General features: G+C 36.8%; 1 protein-coding gene across 3 annotated transcripts in view; it reads left to right on the top strand.

The window, feature by feature from the left end:
- The window catches only part of LOC127425302 (serine/threonine-protein kinase TAO3-like), a 101640-nt gene that overhangs the window by 49831 nt on the left and 26031 nt on the right, over window positions 1–25778 (top strand). For all 3 annotated transcript variants that reach the window (XM_051671131.1, XM_051671120.1, XM_051671140.1), the window contains exons 2-10: window positions 1337–1556; window positions 6194–6265; window positions 6394–6495; window positions 6699–6744; window positions 7382–7478; window positions 19724–19837; window positions 19924–20015; window positions 20940–21033; window positions 24130–24211. In XM_051671131.1, coding sequence (XP_051527091.1) covers window positions 1413–1556; window positions 6194–6265; window positions 6394–6495; window positions 6699–6744; window positions 7382–7478; window positions 19724–19837; window positions 19924–20015; window positions 20940–21033; window positions 24130–24211 — 843 coding nt within the window. In that variant the 5' untranslated portion in view covers window positions 1337–1412. The remainder of the gene's footprint in view (window positions 1–1336; window positions 1557–6193; window positions 6266–6393; window positions 6496–6698; window positions 6745–7381; window positions 7479–19723; window positions 19838–19923; window positions 20016–20939; window positions 21034–24129; window positions 24212–25778) is intronic.

Raw genomic sequence — 25778 nt, 5'->3', positions numbered from 1 at the left:
CAGAGAGAGTCAGCCAACTTTGTAGTCACACCAGCACAACCTCTTACAAAATTTAGTCCCGCTAGCAGGAAAAATCAGAAAATGCAACCATTTAGTTGCAGGCTGGAGCCCTGCCTAATCAATAGCGGGTTAGGAAATTTATGCCATATTTATGCCATACAGTACCAACTGTGAACCATATCGAAATCCATATGAACCGTTCCCCATATCCCCTGTTTCAAGCAAATTTGGGTGGAGATTTAGGTTTCCTTGTGAACCGACTTTGGTCTGAACTATACCGGTGTGAAAACTCTCTTAATCAAAGGTTGTCCTTCTAATGAGTTTACACTATGCATAAAAGTGTCCACTTTGAGAGTGGCTATGAATTATAATAGTAGGAGGGCTGGAATTTGGATGATTCTGCTGATTATAGATTGATAATAACCCGTTGTGATGAGTGCCTCTATATTGGATGCACTGTGTTTTCAGCACCTTTTGTTCTCGGGCTGCTTGTGTGTCAGATGCCCAATCACTCAGTAGGCAGTGTTACATACAGGTGGCCACTTAGTGAGTGTGTATGTGTGCGTTTGCACATGCTAGCATGATGAGCTATGCTGCTAGACGTTGAGCTGTCTTCCCATGATGCCTAAGCAACCGTCCCCCACTGCCAACACATTTGTGTCACACCTGCTTACCATAGCAAGCACATGTGTACATACAGTAGAACACGCCATGAGCAGCACATAATATAGGCCTGGAGGATTGGAAAGGCCTGTCGTTGTAGAATCGATGTAAACGTGTGTGTGTGTGTGTGTGTTTATGTGTGTTCTGTTCAGTCTGTAAGGAAAGAATATGTCTTGTTTTGTTCTCAAACATATTTTGTGAGGTAATGTGTTGGCGAAACAATCATTATTTTCCCAATAATTTTTCCAGTAGTGTGCAGACATTACACATTGCGCCTTTCAAGCATTTTGCTTTGCCCTGGTTGTGCATATAGTGCATATAAATCAAGTTTGATTGATCTTTGATAGTAGCCAGCTCACATTTACCATGATAATGGTAGTATCACAACTTTTTTTTTTGTTATGAATGACAGTCACCCCAATATTTTTGAAATGCACAGCTGTGATGAGCTTAATAAACAGATCACTTAGGGTCATGGTTGTTGAAATGGGTGATGCAGCCTAGTGGTGAACTACCATGATCCCTTAAGCAAGATACTTGTTTACTGTAAGTTACTTACAGTAATCGGCTAATTTGCAAATTAGTAATTAATTCACATTTGTCTGCTGATGACCCATACTTGACCCTGATAATCAGCTGAGCTTTAATATGTTTGTTTTCTGTGTTCCTCCAGGCAAAGCAGGTAAATGCCGGGCCTGCTGAATGAAGGCGAGCAGAAGCACGTGGACATCAGAGGTTCTGTCTAGCTTATGATGCCGTTGTCCACTCGGAAGGGAGAACAGATAGGACAGATAGACCCGGAGTTGGCCAACCTCTTTTTCAAAGATGACCCGGAAGAAGTCTTCTGTGACCTACATGAGATCGGCCATGGGAGTTTCGGCGCAGTGTACTTTGTGAGTATTAAAATCATGCAATGCTGTTGTCTTTTTCAGGAGCATGTTACCAGAATGGTGGAAACTGTGAGAAATTGACAATCAAAATCTAACAGCGGTGATGATGTCATTGTAATATTTGCCTTACTGAATTGTGATTTAATTGTCTTTATCATACATCAGGATTTATTACATTGGTAAGAAAAAGTATGTTGGAATTACCTGCATTTATGTATAAATTTGTCTTAAAATATGGTTTGATCTTCATCAAAGTTAATGAACTATATATGAACAAACACAATCTGTTTTAACTAATAACAAACATTATTTTATTGTTCTTGTACATATATTGAATACATCATTCAAACATTCAAAGTGTAGGTTGTGGAAAAAGTATGTGAACCCATAGGCTAATGACGTCAACAAAAGCTAATTAGTGTGAGGAGTTGGCAAACCTGGCATCCAGTTAATGAAATGAGATTGGAGGTGTGGGTTAGAGCTTCTTTGACTCATAAAAAGCACTCAAACATTTTGAGTTTGCTATTGACAAGAAGCATCTGCTGACGTGGACCATGCTTTGCAAAAAAAAAAAGAGATCTCAGAAGACCTACAATCAAGAATTGTTGCTTTGCATAAAGCTGAAAATGGTTAGAGCTTTGATATTCATCTGTCCACAGTTAAACAAGTTGTCTATAAATGGAGAAGATTTAGTACTGTGGCTACTCACCCTAGAAGTGGATGTCCAGCCAAAATGACCATGACCAATTTATGCAGAAAAATCAGCTAATTCCAAAGGGTTCACATACTTTTTCATGCCACTGTAGTGTAGTAGGTAATGGAAAATGTACAGTTGCAAAATAATCCCCAAGATTGAGTGAAAGGGTTTATTTTGCAATAATGGCAATATTAATTTCAAACTTCAAATTTTATGGACATTTCAAGAGACTGTTATTGAATATTCAATTATATTATTATGTGACAAGAAAGAGACTACAGAATGATACAAGAGACATGAAACTAGTACAGCTAGTTAGGAAATCAATTGCACTGATATGTATAACTGACTGGAACAACAGTCAGTTGTACATATCAGTGGCCATCATACAAAAATATTTGACTGCAAAATTCTGATTGACCAATCAGAATCATGTATTCCAGAAAGCTGCATTATAATGCAAAATTAATCGTAAATTCGGTGTTTAACTTATCAAACTATCATTTTCAATAAAAAACTTGAACGCTCTTCTTTTGCTGCATTGTGAACACTGGTTTTAGATATTGATGTATTTTACCAGGTATTGATGTTGTTTTTGGACTACGTTCTTGTGATGTTTTTTTGTTTCTTCCCAGTTCTGTAGAGGACGAAAGAAACTAGGGATGGTTCCGATACCTGGATCGGTATCGGCTCCGATACTGACGTTTTTAGACGATCGGGTATCGGTCCAAAGAGCCCGATCCAAATCGGATACCGTGCGTTAGTCATGTTCATTACTGTCAAGCTATGACAGAAAAGAACCATAAAAACACCATTAAAGTAGTTCATATGACTCGTGCATTTTATTCAAAGCCACTTGAAGATGTGCGGTAGCTCTGTGAATCACAAAAGGCTGTGTTTAATAAGTAAATGTATAAAATGCATGCACAGCGCCAGCGTGTTAGCGAATGGCGCTGCTCTGTTTACACACACACTCGCGGCTATTTTTAGCCTTCACGCGGTGCACTATTTGAGCGCTACTCACAAACAACATCTTGGATGTAGATGCTCAATAGTTTGGTTCACTTATAATATGCATTTAGAATGGCACCAGATGTGCATTTTACCAGAATTTGAATAAGAAGCGAATTAAACGACTGTGAACTTGCCTACAAACGGACACATACAGGACTTCCTGAAGAGTTCAGAATGTCAAAATAAAAGCTAGTGGGTTTTAAAGTTAAAGGTGCACGATTGAGAACTATTACTGTTGTATTTAAAATTCTAAAAGTCAATAATAATAATAATAATAATAATAATAATAATGATGATATATTATTATTATTATTATTGTTTGTTTACAAATTATAACAATATATGTTGTATTGGTTCCAAAAATAACTGTGAATGAAAAGTGAACCGATATCTTAACTAAATTGAACAAAAAATAGATCTGAATCCTTTTAAAATCCAGATACAAAATTGAAAAACTTATTTTCTACTGAACAATTAGACTGGAATTACTGATAATTTTTCTGCTACACTATCCAGTAGACAAGTTAACAAAGTTTTTCTTAATAAGCTATACATTTATATTGAAATAATGTGTAGTTAGAGGTTTGTGTTTCTTTAAATATTAAAGAGGACCCCCAATTTGTTCCACACAATAATGTAAAGATATTCTAAACTGATTATTAAAAAAACAACAACACTGGTATCGGATCGGGATCGGCATCACTGATTCGGAGATTTCAGATGTCGGAATCGGATCGGAAGAGAAAAATGTGGTATCGGTGCATCCCTAAAAGAAACATAGTTGCAGACATTAAATCGTCAGAGACCAGAATAGCTTTTAATACCTAAGCTCAATTCGATTTTTCTCTCCCATTCATTTTCTGTCATTTCGTTTAGTGCTGTGGTTTTGTCAAATATAAGAACTGCAGCCTCATGACAAGTTCTTGTACATTTCTTAATCTGGGAACTAATAGCATAAAGCCTTTGATTCCAAATCTGTGGCAAGACTGGAATCCGTTGTGCAAATCCCCCCTTCCACATCTCTCTCTCTCTCTCTCTCTCTCTGTGTCTCTGTCTCTCATGGACTGCACATCCAGATGTAGGGCTGGTCTCCAGGGGGAAGAATAACTAGGAGACGCTGCTCTTAAGACAGATGTTCACTGTTTAAATACGATGGCCAGCTGGCCCCATTAAGCAGACAGACTGAGATAAGACACTGACATCACTGATGTCTGCCATTCACACTTCTTTCCAGTGGTGTCTCGGGGCCATTATTTAGTGTGGGTAAAACAATCACTTAAACAATTATTAGACCGATCTTTGAAACACTGACGAATAATTCATTTTGACAGATAAAAAAGAAACAAGAAAAACATTTGAACCTTTTTGACTTTACTCTTTGTCCCTCACATTCCCACTGTGCATGTACCCTGTTTATTGCCTGGTATTAATATGCGTATTAGATGCGTATTAACTGACACCATCATTTACACTTGGAAATTGTGCATCTCTTTTGTGTTTAGATTTTGAGTAAAGGGTATCTGATTTCATGACTGCATACATCAATCATTACTTCAGTGTGTTAATGTATGATAATAAAGCGCAAACTGCATAATAACAAAAAGAAAACCCCAAAAAAGCAGTGCATCGTTTCAGCCAATTATGCATGCATTTAATAATTGCAAACATCAAGTTTAGAGTAGAATTGTCCGTTATTTTAGTAGAGTAACTGTGTTAACCAAGCTTCACAAATGTGCTTCTCATGTTACACTTTGTTTACATCAGGGACTAAGAAGTTCTGTGAACTTTTGCATGTGTGTATACACTTTAACCGGCAAAGTTTAAAAACCTCATTTTAGAAGTTTCACACTAGAACTCATTGGTTTCACTGGCCATCGTTGAACGCTCGTTGGACATGCGCATGATGTTCTCCAGATCTCCATTGATTAACATTGAGGATGAAGGGCTAGCCCCGCACATAGCAAATGAGAACGATTAAATGGCTTTTACGCAGCATACCTTAATAATAGAATTTCTCAAAAGAATATTTACTTTTTTCTTGTATAACGGACATAAAAAAAAACGATTAAGTTGCAGAAAATATATTTCTTAAAATACATTTATGATGATGCCGTGCAATTTGCACAACAGCGCCACCTCTGGTGGGGCTTAGCCCAACTATCCCCTAATGTAGAAACGCAGCTGCTGCTTTCAGTGATTACAATTCATGAACTATTGTAACATTCATGTTACAAAAGATTGTAGGATAGTAAAGAAGTGACAAAAACGAATGTGGAGAATGACCCGGGCTGATTTTGAACTTGGATCACTCGGACATAATTGCGCAACCTGCACTACCCACCAGGCCATATCTTTGATGAAAGGGTATAGATATTAAGACTGTATATCACCAACCACCTCACAATACAATACGTATCACAATACATATACATGATGCACCACAATATCAAGATTTGGATCACGACTGAAATTGTGCCAAAGGTGTGAGAGAGACCAAGCATGTCAGCGAGAGATGTTTCAATTTCACTCTGTAAAATTAATAAAAATGGATCTGACCGCACAGAGAAACACAGATCATTTATTTAGACAACTTGCTTCTTCATTGTTGAAATGTTGTACATTATGAATACGCAAAATAATCAGTAAAATTATTGATACAGGGATCTAAAGTATCGATACAATATCGGGAGAAAAAGTATCGCGATGAGTATCAGCACAGCCCTAATTGATATGATGTTGTCCATTATACTGTATCAGTTAACAACCATAACAAAAATAATATTTTGCCATAGTCAAAAATAATTGAACTTAGTGCATCAAAATTAGTGCATTGCTGATTTTCCAGTTCAAAGAGTTCTTGTGTGACTTTTGTCATTTGCTGACTCTGAAAATAAAATATAACTCGTATCTAATCTGTGCTTTCCTGCAGGCCCGAAACTCCTACTCCAACGAGGTGGTGGCCATTAAGAAGATGTCCTACAATGGCAAACAGACCACTGAGGTGACACAAACACTGCTGTTGTCATTTCTGACAACTCTGAATAAATATACCTCTTTCTGCTTGCTTGGTTTCTGTGGTTAACAGCGTATTTCAGATTAATGTGTATGTGTCTGGGTTTCCCTGTTTAGAAGTGGCAGGACATCATTAAAGAGGTAAAGTTTTTAGAACAGCTACGACATCCAAACACCATTGAATACAAAGGCTGCTACTTGAAGGACAACACAGCATGGGTTAGTACTGCCATTGAGAAGGATGCAATAGTAATGATTGTAATAAAAAAATACTGAATCCCTATTTCAATATGGCTAGAACAGTAATGCATCTGAAATTGTTATTTTTACCCATCGGAACAGTTTTGAGAACTAATATGGCCAGAATTCCCTGGGGCAACTATGCCTATTTTTCACGGCAATCTCTTCGTCTTACTTTGCAGCTTGTGATGGAGTATTGTCTGGGCTCTGCTTCAGACTTGTTAGAGGGTGAGTACTATACATGTGACACACACTACACACTTTCAAGTATGCCAGCACAGCACAAACGTATACAAAGTAAGCATTCACACAGAGGCAGAGTAATTGTTTGAGCTGTCATGTGTTTTTTGAGTCTGGGCTGAAGGCCTTTATTAACCACATCTTAGACACATTATAAAGCCCTTTGTGTTTTATTCCAGTGTCACTACAAAACTGCCATTGCTGTTTTTGTTTCCTTCAGACATTGTCATGGCAACACGCACAGTTTTAATGATGGACTGTTGGTTTCAATTATCACTCTGAGCGTGTGTGTGTGTGTGTGTGTGTGTAAAGAAAAATTGAGAAATTCCAGTTTAACTCACCATTATGTCATTGTATGAGTAATTTAGGGCGCATCCAGGTAATTCAAGGCTGTTTTCTAACCATGTTCTAAGACCTTTTTTATAAGGAGGTACCATAAAGGTGTCGTCTCCATTCACCAAGCATCAGATGACTTTTTTTTTGTTTTTTTTCGTTTTCGGACATTTTGTTTAATTTTATTTATTTTTTTACGCAGTCTGTACAACAACAAAGACACACTCTCTTATTCAGTATACAGCATGAGGTAAGGCATCATCAAAACATCTCTCTTTGGTTCTTTGTCCAGTTCACAAGAGACCACTCCAAGAGGTTGAAATTGCTGCCATTACCCACGGTGCCTTGTTAGGACTGGCTTACTTACATTCCCATAACATGATCCACAGGTGAGTCACCACCTGACAGATATCCGTTTACTCATTTTCTGCTTACTCAGCATGTGTGTGTTTGTATTTGTAAACGACAAACGACTTTTAATATTTTATACTGTAATATGTTGTAGATTTATTGTAGGAGTGTACATTTTATTTCCCTTATCTGTTTGAATGAGCAGCTGGAAGCAGTGAAGAGCATACTTTTCAAAGCAAGAGTCCCCGGTCTATTTCAGCCTTTAAAGTTAAAAGTTATGCGTTATGAATCAAATCTTTTTTTTTAATGATTTGTATGAAATAAATATGATTTTTGTTGGGGGGGTTAAACTGCACCTGGAATTAATTCTGGAATTATAGCATCTGTCTGAACTTACCCATCACAGGAAGGAAAGACTAAGAACATTCAATATAGGCTATTGGCAGATTAATTGCCTTTCTTTCAACCCATTATCGTATCAGCAAAATCTAATATCAGTCGACCTGTAATTTTGTTTTTATTTATATAATGGTACATAAACCAATTTTAATGTGATATACAGCTCTGGAAAAAATTGAGACCACTGCAAAATTATCAGTTTCTCTGGTTTTACTGTTTGTATGAGTTTGTCAAATGAATTTTTTTTGTTTTATTCTATAAACTAATGATTAGGTGATCACTTGGACCAAATTTTATTTAACGAGGACAAGTATAAAAACCACTGCTGTGGTCATCACTATACTCTTGCCATAGGACCAGCTGGATGGCAAAAGTAATGCTAGTAGTATCTCAAAAGTAATTGGAATCATAAAATAACTATTGACCAAGCTAAAAGAGTTTTGTTTTCAGTGAGGAAAAGAAGGGTTCAATTCTGGCTTTACTGGCAGAGGGATACAGTGAGCGTTTTCAGGTTGCTTCCATCCTTAAAGTTTCAAAGATGGCGGTTCATAAGAACAAGGTCAAGTAGCAGACATTGGGGACAAAAAAAAAGCTACAGACCAGCAAAGGGCGAAAACGACTCTGACCGGGATGACCATCAACTCATTGGAATGTCAGTTAACAACCGTAGGATGACATCAAGTGACCAAAAAGAATGGCAGCTGGGGTGAAGTGCACGGTGAGGACGGTTTGAAACAATCTCATAGGAGCAGGGCTGAAGTCGTGCAAAGCTAGAAAAAAGTCCTTCATCAATGAGAAGCAAAGAAGAGCCAGGCTGAGGTTTGCAAAAGACCATAAGGATTGGACCGTAGAGGACTGGAGTAAGGTCATCTTCTCTGAGTCCAATTTTCAGCTTTGTCCAACACCTGGTCATCTAACAGTTAGACTGAGACCTGGAGAGGCCTACAAGCCATGGTGTCTCGCACCCACTGTGAAATTTGGTGAAGGAACGGTGATGATCTGGTGGTACTTCATCAAGGCTGGATTCGGGCAGATTCATCTTTGTGAAGGACGCATGAATCAAGTCACGTACAAGGTTATCCTGGAAGAAAACTTGCTTCCTTCTGCTCTGACAATGTTCCCTAACTCTGAGGATTGTTTTTTCCAGCAGGACAATGATCCATGCCACACAGCCAGGTCAATCAAGATGTGAATGGAGGACCACTGGATCAAAACCCTGTCATTGCCAGCCCAATCTCCAGACCTGAACCCCATTGAAAACCTCTGGAATGTAATCAAGAGGAAGATGGATGGCCACAAGCCATCAAACAAAGCCGAGCTGCTTGAATTTTTGCACCAGGAGTGGCATAGTCACCCAACAGCAATGTGAAAGACTGGTATAAAGCATGCCAAGATGCATGAAAGCTGTGATTTGAAAATCAGTGTTTCCACCAAATATTGATTTCTGAACTCTTCCTAAGTTAAAACATTAGTATTGTGTTTAAAATAGGGATGGCTCTAATACTGATGTTTTACCCGGATTGGGTATCGCATGTTTGTCATTGACGTTACTGTCAAGCTCAAATGATGACAATCTTCAAATCACCATTGAAGTAGTCCATATAACTCATGCATTTTATTCAGGCTCTTACAGTCATCCACAAGCTTTGTGAATTGCAAAAGGCTGTGTCTAATAATAAATATACAGGCAGCACTCAGCTTGCCCAGCTTAGTAGTCTTTGGCACCACGCTTTACTGAACGAGTGCCGCTCTGCCGACACACACAAACACGCAGAGGCTCGTTATGCGCTAATCGTCATATGTGGTCGCTCCACACACACACAAACTCCATCTCGGATGTAGATGATCAATAGTTCGGTCCACATATAACATGCATTGAGAACGGCCCCGGACAAACATTTTACCAGATGTTGAATGAGAAGCGTGTTACATTACTGTGAAATACCCGAGCCATATCTATGGACTAGAATATCATAGAGACTTTCCCAAAACACCCAGAGCGTGTTGCTGATGGCACGCTGCACGAGTGTTTTTAGCTTGCTAGCCTGCTTAGCATTGCTTATTCTTATACGGTCATCATTTTATCCTTTGCCATTTTACCACGTGCTTTGGGTTTTTCCGCGTTTCTACGGTTTCATTATACCGCGAGCACCTGTTTCTCTCAGGGTTTTTTTTTTCACTTTTTTCCACTTGTCTACATCTCACGTCTCGACTGCGTGCATTCATTTTCTCCACTGTGTTTTACACGGATTATTGCATCAATCACATCTGCTGATTAAGAACCTCATCGATCTCAAAGCCTCGCCGCTCAAGAACAACCACAACAAACAATTACGGTAAGTCATGGCATCCGCTCATGTTATTGCTTCCTGCATTACATGCCACATGTTTACTATAGCTTGTTCTGTCAGCAGTGAGGGGTTTACATGTGATAAATGTAAGGAATTAGTCAAGCTGACGGAGAAGATTGAGTTAGAGACACTCATCCGCTAGTGGAGGTCTGTTAGAAAGAGAAGCCGGCAGATACTGTTTTGGATGTGGTTAATACAGCGAGCGACACACACTCTTAGGTTCCGGCTGTAGAGCCCCCGCAGCAGGGCGATTGGGTGACATCTCAGTGGCATACTAGCTCGGCAAAGCGACACCACTCTCCTGTTCCTGTTAGGGTTTCCAATCGATTCTCCCCACTCAGTGATGCACCCAGTGAGAATCATGTTGAAAGAGCCCTAATAATTGGTGATTCTATTGTAAGGAACGTGGAAATGGAGACTCCAGCCAAAATTGTTAAAGGCATTTCGTGTGCCAGGGCATCTGACATCAGATCAAATTTACAAGTGATGGCTAATTCTAAATGTAGATTTCCTAAAGTTGTTATTCATGTTGGTACTAACGATGTCCGGCTTCTCCAGTCGGAGATCACTAGAGATAATATTAAAGAGGTGTGTGAACTTGCAAAAATGATGTCAGACATTGTAATATGCTCTGGCCCCCTCCCTGCTCGTCATGGTGACTAGGTTTATAGTAGATTAGTGTCACTGAATAGCTAGATGTCTGAGTGCTGTCTGGAGTATAGCATAGGATTTATAGACAATTGGAAGAGTTTTTGGGGTAGACCTGACCTGCTAAAGAGAGATGGACTCCATCCCTCCAGGGAAGGTGCCACTCTCTAGTAATTTGGCTTATAGTCAAGTCATTTTTATTTGTATAGCGCCTTTCACAACACACATCGTTTCAAAGCAGCTTTACAGAAGATCAGGAATTAACAGAAGATAAAACTGTAATATCTATAATGTCTTAGAGTCATCATTGTGTAGTTTGATAAAATATGATTGTGAATTGTGTTTAAATTTAAATAATTGTATTTATAACACCAGTGAGCAAGCCGAAGGCGACTTGTAGTCTTAATAATGATAGTATTTGACTAACTGGGGCCCAGGTCAGGAAGCAGACAAACTGGTTACTGGCCTTGATGTCACACAGGTCACATAAACTACAACACATAGAGACTGTATCACCTAGATATCACATAGAGACTGTGTCTGTTCCCCGAACTACCAAACACAAAACTCACTAATTCATTTAGAAAACAATTAAGGCCAAACGTAAAAAAAAAGAAAAAAGAAATGAAGATAAACATCATATAAAGGTAGGACTACTAAACATTAGATCTCTTTCTACCAATTGCACTAATTGTAAATGAAATTATTACAGATCATAGTTTGGATGTGCTCTGTTTGACTGAAACCTGGCTTAAACCAGATGAATATATTAGTTTAAATTAATATGCTCCCCCAGGTTATTGTTATAAACATGAGCCTTGTCTGAAGGGTCGAGGAGGAGGTGTTGCTACAATTTACAGTGAAGTTTTTGGTTGTACTCAGAGGACAGGATATAAGTTTAAGTCTTTTGAACTAATAATGCTTAATATGACACCATCAGATATAAATAAAAAGTATTTGCCGTCTTTTGCCCTTGCTACAGTGTATAGATCACCCAGGCCTTACTCTGGTATCCTTAGTGAATTTTTTTTTAATTTTATTTTATTTTTTTTATCAGATCTAGTAGTTAATGTAGATAGAGCTTAAATTGTTGGTGACTTCAACATTCATGTAGATAATGAAAATGACACATTGGGATTAGCATTTATTCTCAACTCTCTTGGAGTCAGACAAAATGTGACAGGACCAACTCATCGCCATAATCATATGCTAATTTTAGTTCTGTCTTATGGAGTTGATGTTGATACTATAGAAATTCTTCCATAGAGCGATGACATCTCAGATCATTACTTCGTCTCTTGTTTGTTGCGATCAGCTAATGTCACTCAATCTACACCACGCTATCATTCAGGTAGAACTGTTCTTTCGACCACTAAAGATAGCTTCACTAATGATCTTCCAGAATTGTCTTGCATACTCAGTAAGCCAAAAAGTCTAGAAGAACTTGATGTAATAACAAAGTATAAATACAGTCTTCTCTAGCACTCTTGATAGTGTCACCCCCCTTCAATTAAAGAAAATTAAAGAAAAAAGCCTTGCACCATGGTACAATGATCACACTCATGCTCTCAAGAGAGCTGCTCGGAAAATGGAGCGCAAGTGGAAGAATACAAAATTAGAGGTATTTTGCAGTGCATGTAGTGTCTGTAACTACAGACAGGCACTAAAAGCTGCCAAGTCAGCATATTTTAGCAAACTCATAGAAAATAACCTCAACAATCCTAGGTGTTTGTTCAGTACTGTGGCTAAATTGTTTAGGAATGAAGCATCGGCTGAACCAGATATTCCGCCACAGCACAGTAGTGACTTCATGAATTTCTTTACTGATAAAATTGAAATAATCAGAAATAAAATTGGAACTATGCAATCAACTGTCACAGCACCTCAGAAAACAGTGTCTCATAATTTTGCTCACGAGCAACTTCAGTCCTTCGCTGTCATAGGTCATAAAGAGCTAACAAAATTATCAAAAAATCCAAAGCCACAACATGCATGTTAGGTCCAATACCAACTAAGCTCTTAAAAGAGGTATTCCTAGTAATCTCAGAACCTCTTCTTAATATTATTAACTCCTCGCTATCCTTAGGACATGTCCCAAGAAACTTTAAAATGGCAGTTATCAAACCGCTTAAGAAGCCACAGCTTGATCCTAGAGAATTGGCTAATTACAGACTGATTTCAAATCTACCATTTATGTCGAAAATACTAGAAAAGGTAGTGTCCTCCCAACTATGTTCATTTCTACAGAGAAATGGAATGTATGAAGGATTTCAGTCAGGATTTAGGCCCCATCACAGTACAGAGACTGCACTTATCAGAGTTACAAATGACTTGCTCTTATCATCTGATCGCGGCTGCATTTCACTTCTAGTGCTTTTAGATCTTAGTGCTGCCTTCAACACGATAGATCATGACATTCTCTTGAATAGGCTGGAGAATTGTTGACATTGGTGGACTTGCATTAGCATGGTTTAGGTCCTATTTATCAGACCACTACCACTTTGTATATGTAAACGAGGAATTGTCAAATCAAACAAAAGTATGGAGTGCCACAGGGATCGGTTTTAGGGCCTTGTACATGCTTCCCCTGGGAGATATTGTCAGGAATCATGGAATAAGTTTCCACTGTTATGCCGACGATACCCAACTTTATATATCTTCTAAACCCAATGAAAATTCACAATTCTCCAAATTAGCAGAGTGTAGCAATGAAATCAAAGATTGGATGGCCAGAAATGTCCTTCTACTCAATTCCGACAAAACAGAGGTAATAATGATTGAACCAAAAACCTCTAAAAATAAGCAGCAAAAATATAATTTGACTCTCAATGGATGTACTGTTATGTCATCTTCTACAGCAAAGAACTTGGGTGTATGTTTGTTACCAATCTGTCCTTTTGAAAATCAAATTTCCAGTGTTTGTAGAACAGCATTCTTCCACCCGAGAAATATTGCTAAATTACGACACATGCTCTCTGTTGCTGATGCCGAAAAACTAATTAATGCGTTCATGGCTTCAGGACTAGATTGTAGTGCATTACTGGGAAGATGACCAGCAAGTTCAATAAATATACTTCAATTGGTTCAAAATGCATCTGCCAAAGTGCTGACTAGAACCAAGAAATATGATCATATTAGATCCCCATTCTATCATCGTTACATTGGCTACCTGTTAAATTTCATATTTTAAAATTCTGTTAACTACATACAAAGCTTTGAATGGTCCAGCTCCACAGTACTTAAGTGGCCTTCTGACACGTTATATTCCATCACGTTCATTACGATCACAAAATTCTGGCTTGTTAATAATTCCAAGAATATCAAAATCCACAAAAAGGGGTAGATTCTTTTCATATTTGGCTCCTAAACTATGGAATAGTCTCCCTAACACTGTTGGGGATGCAGACACACTCACTCAGGTTAAGTCTAGACTAAAGACTCATCTGTTTAGCCAGGCATACACCTAATTTATCCTTCAACTCACAATTAGGCTGCTTTTGTTAGGTCTGCCAGAAACAGAAACATCCATCATGATCTATAACGCTGCATAAAATTGAGTGGCATCTACGCTAATATTATATTTTTTGTTTCCATGTCTCAAACTTGGGATTCATATCCTGATGTTACCAGAGCCAGCCAGATCCAGCTCCGTTCCTGCTTTGTGTCAGACTCCACTGGTACGTGTCGCTGAAAGATGACGACAAACTACAGCCGAAGCAGCCAGACATCACTTCAGTCTTTTGACTTCAGTGGATGAACTGATGCCAACTCCAACTGTAAGACATGGGATACTTCATATGCCACTGCCTGAACCTTGGACTTAAAATGGACCCCACCGAACCTCACCGAAATGACCAGCAGGTTGAACTGCGATGCAACTCAATCTCTGTCTGCATCACCTTTGTCTATTGATGGACTACACTCTTGAAATTGAATACATAGACTATCATTTAATTGCCAACAAAAGCCTTCATCAGCCAACTAACAAAGGACAATGCATCTATGTGAACTTCTGCAGTTAATCCAGGATGGACTTCAAAGACATTAGTCATTAATCTTAAAAGTAAAAAAAAATAAAATATATATATATATATATATATATATATATATATATATATATAAATGCGTGTTGTGAAAAGCGCTATACAAATAAAAATGTCTTGATTTGAATTAGCGTACAAACAAACACTCAAACACAGACTTCCTGGAGCGCTCAGCATTTATAAGTCCAGATACAAGTTAAAATGTGTAAAGAGAACTGACTTCTTTTCTACTGAAGACTTTCACTGGAATTACTGTTATTTTTGCTGCTGCATCCTGCAGACTAGTTAATAAAGTTTTGTGCATGCTCTTATGTAATTTTTTTTGTTTTCCTATTTTATAATGGAATAATGTTTTGTTAGAGGTTTTTGTTTCTTTACACAAAGAGTACTCCCAATCTGTTCCACACAGTGAATTATAGATGTTCTAAATTCATTAAGAAAAAACAACACTTATATCGGATCGGGATTGGTATCGGCCGATACTGATATTTCAGGTATCGGAATGGGATCGGAAGAGAAAAAATGGTATCGTTCCATTTCTAGTTTAAAAATGAATATGAACTTGTTTTCAGACCTCGAATAATGCAAAGAAAACGTTTTTTGTTTTTTTTATTTTATTTTGACCAGTTGTCATTTTCTGCAAATAAGTGCTCTGACAATATTTTTATTTGGAATTTGCGAGAAATGTTGTCAGTACTTTATAGAATAAAACAAAATGTAATAATTTTACTCAAACACATACCTATAAATAGTAAATCCAGAAAAAACTGAAAATTTTGCAGTGGGAGTATTTTAAACTTGCATATAGCCTACCCTGTTTTAATAATAAGCAATGTTAAGGCCGTGTTGAATGTGTGCCCCTGCCTGTTTAATTAAGAGTATGTGATGCATGATTCATTTTGAGATTTTGTGGGTTTGTTTTGGTATGGGGATACAGTATTAATTTTATTTGTTCAAATTGAAAAAGGTCAAAGTTTTAAACTTGATTTGATTTTTTTTCATATTTAATTGCGATTTAATCTCAGATTTTGAAAGAGCTCAAATTTGCCTCTATATATACACTACCGGCCATACGTTTTGAAACACGTACTCATTCTTTATTATTATTTTTTTCACATTTTAGAATAATAGTAAAGTCATCAAAACTATGGAATAACATAAATGGAACTATGGGAATTATGTTGTGACTAATCAAAATCCAAAATAAATCAAAACTGTGTTATATTTTAGCATCTTCAAAGTAGTCACCCTTTGCCTAGAATTTTCAGAAATGTACTCTTGACATTTTCTCAACCAACTTCTTGAGGTATCACCCTGGGATGCTTTTTAAACAGTACTGAAGGAGTTCCCATCTATGTTGGGCACTTATTGGCTGCTTTTCTTTATTATTTGGTCCAAGTCATCAATTTCAAAAACGTTTATTTTTTTATTACATTTTAGTTTTATAATGAAATAAATTAATATGGTGGCACAATTATATTTTTGTCTACAAAACTCATTTCAAACATTTAAGCAAACGCCTTAAGATCAAAAGATTTTTAAGATCATGAGAAACATTTCAGTCGTGTTTCAAAACTTTTGACCGTGTGTGTGTGTGTGTGTGTGTGTGTGTGTGTGTGTGTGTGTGTGTGTGTGTGTATGTATGTATAATATATATATATATATATATACACACACTATTTTTTTCCTGTCAAAATGCACTTATATTACCTTTTTAGGAAAGAAAACACAACAGTAAGTAACAAAGGTTTATTAACATTTTCCAAACAGAGTTCCACAGTATTAAGAAAAAAAGGCACTAACATCGCTCCAATTCAAGCAATGTTAAACCTTTCCCTAAGTGTAAGTGGGTGGTTGACTAATTGAAAGAACTAGTCCCTATAGTTTGCGTATTCATTGCAATGAGCAATGGCAGTTTAACCCTCATCCTCCACAATATTAATCGTGGCTAACCACTTGGCTACAGTAAACGTGAAGCCGCATTTACATGATTCACGCCACTTTGAACTCCACATGAAAAGCACTTGCAGAGAATGTCTTTTTTGCCTTTAGCACTGGCACTGTGATGCTGCATCCGAATTGTCCGATAAGAAGGAAGCGCAATGATATGCCGGGGAAATGCTGATGCTTCACTCCAGAATGTCATCTGAATGCAGCTTATCACATTTTTGTTTGTAGAAATACTTTTGGTCTTTCTCCATCACTTGATCATTGAAGGTTGTCAAAAACTACAACGAAAACTAAATGTAGTTTTTTTTTTTTTTTTTTTTTTTTCCCCTAAGATTTTAAAATCTTAAAAATATTTAGTTTTCTTTTTTGTTGCGATTTAGGTTTTTAAACCTTAACATGAAGATGCCACTAGGCAGCGATAGCATGAGCAGATGGTCAGAGCAGGAGGGAATCACTACATCATGGAGAGAAGCCAAGCAGGTCCCCCCCACCCCACTCTGACGACCGACAGGGGCCCAGGACCACCTTAATGTGGCCCTGAATGTCCTGGTTTCAGCTGTTAGGCTCACTGATTTTTTTTTTTTCTTTTCTTTGAAATTAAATATCCTCAACGTTAAATATCCTCTACTTCTTGGTATCGTGTCTGGTATGGATTGCAGGGAAGGAAGATATTTTATTGCATTGCACAATGATTTGACAATACTTTCATTATAGTTTTGCAGCAATCCGCTCAGAATCTGTCTGGTTACCATGACAACAGCTCACACGCTTGGCGCTTAGAAATGCCCAAATGAAAATGCATGTTCAACAAGCTGAAAGAAGCCGATCTATTTCTTTGCACAACATGTGTAAATGGAAGTGAAATGTTTTGCTGTCTCTAAATGTTCACTTTCCCATGGCCACCGTGTTAAATAGATTGCAGGTTATATTCATACAGCTGTATTTTTTTTTTAATAGTACAAGTACTTAAATGTGGAATTGTATTTTAACTTAAGTTCCAATGTTGCAAATTTTGTGTAAAAGGTGTAGCTGACAAGAAATTTCAAGCACTGAAAACTCATAATTATTACATATGCAATATGACATCATATGGATAGAATAGAATATATGGAATTTGTAAATTTTTACTAATCTAAAATGTGGGTAAAATCATACAAAACAATATATAATAAAATAACATTTCACATACTAAAGGATGTATTGATTTTAGCTACATGTATTAATACAATGTGTGTGTGTGTGTATGTATATATATGTATATGTATGTGTATATATATGTGTGTGTGTGTGTAAATGTATGTATATGTGTGTGTGTAATATATATATATATATATATATATATATATATATATATATATATATATATATATATATATATATATATATATATATATATATATATATATATATATATATATATATATATATGTATCGCGAACCCCCTAGGTGTCCCAGTTTGAGATTTTCTAAATCTGGTCACCCTATAGATAACACATTAGCCGTGTCTGGGACTTCAATTATGACACAGTTGAACCTTTATTGGAATGACTGTTCATTGTGTTGCCAATTCATGATGTTAAAACAAGGAGAACAGAAACAATATAATATCCAGTAATTTACTCTGAGACTCACTCACTGTCACACACACACACAGTCTTTTCATAAGGACTATTTACAAACTGTACATTTGGGTGTCCAGCTATACGACCCACATTGCACAAATGCCTGTTTTTCCTATTCTATATGCATCATTTGTTTAAAAAACTATATTTAAATTAAAAACTAAATGTAATAAAAAAAAAAAAAAAAATACAAAAATAAATTGTCAAATATTTAAAAAATAAAACTAACAATGAACTAACAAACAAAACATAAAAATGTAAAACTATTATAACGTTGCATGGAATCACTGTTGTGTGTGCATTTATGGTGTGTACGTCAGTGTAATGTCCTCTGAGAAGTTGCAAAGGTTCTCCCTGTTCCAACAAGTGTTCAGAACTCAGAGCTGAATAAAATATCAAACTCTAATTTGTAAATGCGTTAATCTCGTTAAAGAAAAATATAATCGTTAAACATTTTAAATTAATCACTTGCATTAACGCATTAATTTCGACAGCTCTTGTTAAAATACTTCTAAATATGCAGAGACTATAAGGAAGTAACTAAGTAAGCCATTTGTCGGTTCATTTCCCTGAATAGTTTAAACACTGGCTTTGTTGTGCTTTCAAAACATTGCTCTGTTTGTTTGAGCATCCCAACTAGCTCACCACAGTGGGACTTTTTGTTTGTCCAACCAGCTGAAGTCAGGGGGAGTGTTTAGGAAATCTGTCTGAAAACTATCATTAAAAACAGACACTATTGGTGCAGAAATTTCACACTTCAGCTTCAAAACAGTGTTTTGGTGACAGTAGTTGGTGACACTACTTTGTTTGGAGTTTTTACTTTACGTTTCGGTGACCATATATCGGTATCAGCCAATGTTAACCTTAACTGTGAGTACTTTGAATACTGAACACTCTTCAGTGTCAGGTTTCAAAAGGACTAAAATCTAAGTACAATTATTAAACCTACTGCATCTGCATATGTCAGCATACAATTTATTTACCAAACTGCTTTACAATGTATGTGTTCCTATTCATATTTTATTTGATTCTAGGAAAATGGTGCTATTTTTACCTTCATTTTCTCTGCAAGACATTAAAGATTCTGAAGTACTGTATATTATTCACTTTGTGTTTTTGTGTAGATAAGATGATTTATATAATTATAACTTTCTCAATTCCATTGTGTTTTAAATACCTTGACCTGATCATCCTGCTGTTATGTAATACTATATTAGGCCTGTACTGTGAAAATGTTTCAATCCCCTCTCCTGTATTTGTGGTTCTTTAGAGATGTGAAGGCTGGTAATGTCCTGCTGACAGAGCCCGGTCAGGTCAAACTGGCTGATTTTGGTTCCGCTTCCATCGCCTCTCCAGCCAACTCCTTTGTCGGAACCCCATACTGGTCCGTAATGCAGATATTGACAGTTACGTGACTGAGACATCCTGATGAACCAGGGTTAATGAAACTGTTCTGTGTGCTTAAATCAGGATGGCTCCAGAAGTGATTTTAGCCATGGATGAGGGTCAGTATGAGGGGAAGGTTGATGTCTGGTCCCTGGGGATCACCTGCATAGAGCTGGGTGAGTCTTCTGTGTGTGTGTGCGCGCACGTGTATTTTTGCTAGAATTCCTATAGTAGAATTTTTTTCTATAGTTTAAATATCAGTTGTAGTATGCAAATTGAGCTAGTATGTCAGTATTGGGAATTTGGGACATAGTCCAACATCATAAAATTTTATCTTTATACTGCATCAGACACCATTGCCAACCAATCCTGTAGTGTAACAAAAGGGGTTGAGGGCAGCATTAGCAAAAAGTATGCATGTATGCATACTGGAAATAGTATCCCAACTAGGCTCTTTTTGATGCACTATATTATTTCCCATACTACTTGGGGTGAATAGCGGCAAAATAAGGTTTGAAATTGTCTAGCTGATCGGCATAACTGTTCATGTGTATATTTTGAAAAAGTAGTCGAAGTATGTGATTTGGGATTTAGACATACCAAGTGTAAGTACTGCACTGGAAATGGTAACAAACATACTGTGAAGTGAGCTAGTATGCCAGTACTGGAACGTACTATGTCATAAATTTGCATCTTGATGCTGCATCAGAGAACTGTTGTAAACAAATCCCATAGCACAGAATCTTCTCTGAAAATCCACCGCAAATAGTTGGTGACACTATCAGGGCACCTTTTGACATACTGGTGTCACCATACTATGATTTGGGACACACTAATTTAGTATGTGAACTGGGATTCAGCTTAGGTAATGACCAAACAGTGTTTGACGATACAAATAATACAAATATTCCTTTTTTTAAGAATAACTTAAATTAATAACATGTATAACAACTTTTTGTAAGATGCTTCTGATTAGCATAACTGTATATATCTGTGATTGTGCTGATGTATATTAATTAACAGTCTTTGAAATGTATTTGATATAAAAAGAGAATTTCAGCAAATCAGTTGTTCTCCTTATTTCCATTTTTTTTGTCTAGCTGAACGTAAGCCCCCTCTCTTTAACATGAACGCTATGAGTGCCTTATACCACATCGCCCAAAACGACTCTCCCACCTTACAGTCCAATGACTGGTGAGTGTCCATCTACACAATCACACTGCAACAAAACACTGGTTGACTCACTCCTATAGATATAGTATACGTGTATAAATACTTCTACTCAGCAAACACATACTGTACTCACTCGACCACACACTCCTCTCACTTCCACATGCATGCGCTCTGTAAGCGTGTTATGCAATAACCCTGACCCTGTAAATGCTACTTCTTTACAATGCCTGAACTTGCCTGCATTTCTTCACTGCTCTCTGATCAACAGCAAAGTTAAAAGCCTGTTTGTCTTTCAAGCAGATTTGCTCTTATTCAGTAGATCTGAATTGAAAGGTTTTCTTAGTTATTTTGAAGACCCCAATATTGTTTTCTTGATCTTTTTTTAATGTGTAGGAAAGAGATTCACATTTACACTTCAGACTTTTATTTGCAGAGGAATCCTTGGAGACCACGAGAGATTATAGGCCTACATGTTTTAAAGTTAACATGAAATCAAAATAGTAAAATAGCTTCACAATAGTAAATTGTAAAACCAATTTACTATTTACTGTCATAATTAGGGTTGCAACGGTATGAGATTTTCACGGTACGATAACCGTCTCAGAAAATATCACGGTATCACGGTATTACACAATTATTATCAGATACAATGACCCTTAAAGGAGTGAAAACAATTTTTTTTTATTTTTTTTATTTTTTTTTTATTTATTTTTTTTTTGGTTGAACAAACGCTTTATTATAATTGAAACCGGAAACCATTTTTTTTATGGAAGTATGTGTAAAAAAAGTCTCCCTTTTGAAAATAAATAAAATAAATAAAGCTAACAGAATTATAATAATAAACCGAATTATAAACATGATAAAGTTATATAACATGTTATATGACTAAAGCATGTTAGTTTACATGTTAGCGTAGCATGTTAAATTAACTACTAAATGAAAAATAACATCAGCTGTGTGAGCTTTTAAAGTAATGTCCTATGATTATTAACAATTAACATAAACTGTAGGTGCGCGACAGCACAGCCAGACTGCTGCTGTCTGTACCTTTATCTCAGTGGTTCTCAACTGGACCAGAATTTTACATTGGAAATCAAGTGTCGACCCACCATAGTAAAAACGTAACCTGTATTTAATGTATCCTGGGTCGCATTTCCTTTTGTTGCATAGTTTTGTTCATGGTTTTCAAGTACAAGAACATGCATCAAGTGACATTAATTTTGTTGTTGACATCAACAACAAAAGTGACAGGAAGTTTTCTCACCCCCCTTTTTAAAAATTGAAGAGCATATTTACTTATATGAGCCCATTATTATCCCGTTTGTTTCCTAATTTCAAACCTAATTTCAAACAGAACATGCATATTACACAGGAGGAAAGGCTCATCGTTACCATGGTTAGGTCAGTGTAGCTAGTCTTAAATAATAGTAATAATAATAACAAATTGTAGTATTTATGAAAAAATAAGTACTAGCTGAAACACATCTTGAAACTTTAACTACAACTGCCACTGTTGATATAAAATGAAGTCTAATAGATTCTACCTTTAGATTATTTCACATGAAACTATTTTGTCAAAATATAAGTTACTCATGTAAAATCGTGAAACAATTTTGTAAAGGTGATGATGTGTAATGAAAAAAAAAATTTGCGCATAGCACAGTGTTGCTCTTTTCCTCCTCAGTGCTGTTTGGCATGTCAGGGCTGCCTACAGTTTGAGAGGTTCGACTTGACTTCCTCTGTAATGCTTTGAACTAGAAAAGTCTTACTAGAATTGAAATAGTTCACATCAGTTTTGAGGATTGCGCTCCGCAATATCGAGGGAAGCCCGGTTGTTGCACGCGCGCGCCAGAGAGAAGAGCAAATCATGATCGCGAGCTGGTTCCATTACACTCGTTCGAAAGTGCAGATGAGAAGCCTTTAGCTGATTGCGAGATTATCGTTAAATCTGCCTCGGCAGTCCTAAATAAGCTATCACTTGGGCGGCCTCCGAAATATCTTCAATGGGAGAACCATGGCATTGTTCTTTCCCTGCTGTCCATGACCCAGTCCGAATAGACCTGCGACCCACTTTTGGGTCACGACCCACCAGTTGAGAAACACTGCTTTAACTCGCACACACTCACTCATGTCAGACCCCCTTGCCTCGCTTCTCTGACATTTTCTCCGCTACGTGTGTGTGTGTGTGGTGCAAGTTGACGAGTCTGACAGGCAGTCGTGGAGGAATGGAGATGCGCACGCGCAGGTGATATTCTTCGTCCGGTTGCATTTTTTTTTCTCAGTACCATAGATAAGCAAATGTACATGTTATGAAAACCGTCAATTTTCATACCGTGGTATACCGTGAAACCGGTATACCGCTGCAATCCTAGTCATAATAAATGTTTTACTAATTCTTATTGTGTATGATTTATCAGTGCAGGTTATCCCAAAGAAAAAACATTTGTTATTGTAATCTTTCATCAAAATGTAATAACTTGCTCCTCCCCTCAAACAGCTTTTCAGATGGCATCACCAAACCCTCTTTATTTTTTTTAACCCCTTCTTTTCAATCACCTGACCAATTTTTCATGATCCAATCAATCAAATTGATAAAAGTCCCGCTCTAGATTTTTCTGGTAACACTTTCAATAAGGTTCCATTTGTTAACATTAGTTAATATGAACTAAAGATGAACAATAATTTACAGCATTTATTAATCTTCGTTAAAGTTAATTTCAACATTTTAGTAAAAAAAAAAATTAAATCAAAAGTTGTATATGTTAACATTAGTTAATGCACTATGAACTAGCATGAACTAACAATGAACAATTGTATTTTTATTAACTAACATTAACAAAGATTAATCAATGATGTAAAAATATATACTGTTCATTGTTAGTTCATGATACCTAATGCATTAACTAATGTTAATGAATTGAACCTTATTGTAAAGTTTTACCATTTTCCATTGTTAAATGTCCTGTTTCACTCGGAAATACGTCACATTATGGAATGAAAATGGGATGTGAATTTCATTTCATGTTGACTTTGACAAAATAGTTAGTCATTTATTTTTACATTCAGTACTTTTATAAAAGTGCATAATAAAGTAACTGTCACACTTATTTTTTGAAGGTCGGATGCATTCCGGAGTTTCGTTGACTACTGCCTACTAAAAATTCCTCAGGACAGACCCTCCTCAGCAGAGCTACTGCGGGTGAGTAATCGCAATACAGTGTTCAAACATGCAGAGAAAGTTATCATGTCACATATAAAGTCACTCAGAAGCAGCGTTTGTCTAAGTTCAACCACGACTTTCGAGTGCCCACACACTTCTGTGAATTAGTGCTCAATTTGAGTCACATTCTCACTCATTGTCTCCATGAACACACTTCTTTGTGAAATGCAAAATACTCATTTGTTACTCATACACAGATTATGTTTAAGTAATGTAAAGAAATGTAAAGGTCATACCCTTCTTAGTTTCACGTAGCCAGATCTTTGACTAACGCCATGATATCTGGTCCACATTGCAGCTTATTCTGGCCAAGAACCGCCCACTTAGACAGGAAGGCACTGTCAGACACTGTAAAGTGACCAGCCACAATTTTTGTTTTTAAGTGCTGTCATGGGGCGGGTTTATCTGAAATAGATTATATCACGATAATAGGCCTGCGTGGAAAAAATAATTGATATAACTGTGAAATGGATTTTCAAAAAGAATAAAAATAAAAGCGTAAACTGACGGAAATTGTGTTGCAGTTGAGCAATCTGATTGACTTTTACGATTTTTACGAGTGCTTTCCAGGCCGTTAGGTCCAAAACATACTCTATGCAAGTACGTGAACACAAACGCTTCTAGCTACACAAACTCTATTTCATATGTCGTTGCATTCCCTAAACACAATTAATAACGGAACATAAGTACATGCTGCATTATTAGCATTGCCACAAGGGGTGCTAAAGCAGCAATTGGAGTTAAAGGGATAGTTCACCCAAAAATGAAAAATCTCATCATTTACTCACCCTCATGCCATCCCAGATGTACATGACTTTTTCTTCTGCAGAACTCAAACAATGATTTTTAGAAGAACATTTCATCTCTGTTGGTCCATACAATGCAAGTGAATGGTGACCAGACCTTTCAAGCTCCAAAAATCACCCAAAGACTCCAGTGGTTATATCTATGTCTTCAGAAGTGATATGATAAGTGTGGGTAAGAAAAATATTAATATTAAAGTCGTTTATTACTATAAATCTTTTGTAAAAAAAAAAAAAAAAAAGGTTTGAAATATGGATCTCTTTCTTACCCAAAGTGATTGCATCACTTCAGAAGACATATTAAACCACTGGAATCATATGGACTACTTTTATGCTGCTTTTATATGCTTTTTGGACTTTCAAAGTTCTGGCCACCATTCATTGTATGGACCTACAGATCTGAAATATTTTTCTAAAAATCTTCATTTGTGTTCAGCAGAAGAAAGTAATTTTTTGGTGAACCATCCCTTTAAAGCTAGTTACATTTTAAAGTTAAACTTGGTTAAACTGTCATCATGTTTATAGCTAGCTACCTGAATAATAACACATCTGTGCAAACAAGCTTGCACGTGAGATTTTCCGTACCGCCACAAATTGCTCAGACATTTGATGGTAACACTCTCACCTCCTTGAGTACTGAGGTTTGTTACTGCCACAGTAACACGAACGCACAGTTATTAATCCCAATTCATCGCATAGCTGTCAATATCTACAGTGCATTCAGAATGTATTCAGACCCCTTC

Source organism: Myxocyprinus asiaticus, chromosome 3, assembly GCF_019703515.2.
Source record: "Myxocyprinus asiaticus isolate MX2 ecotype Aquarium Trade chromosome 3, UBuf_Myxa_2, whole genome shotgun sequence".
Classification (NCBI taxonomy): Eukaryota; Metazoa; Chordata; class Actinopteri; order Cypriniformes; family Catostomidae; genus Myxocyprinus; species Myxocyprinus asiaticus.
Note: the sequence above shows the minus strand (reverse complement) of the source record. Positions and strands in the feature narration are given on the sequence as shown.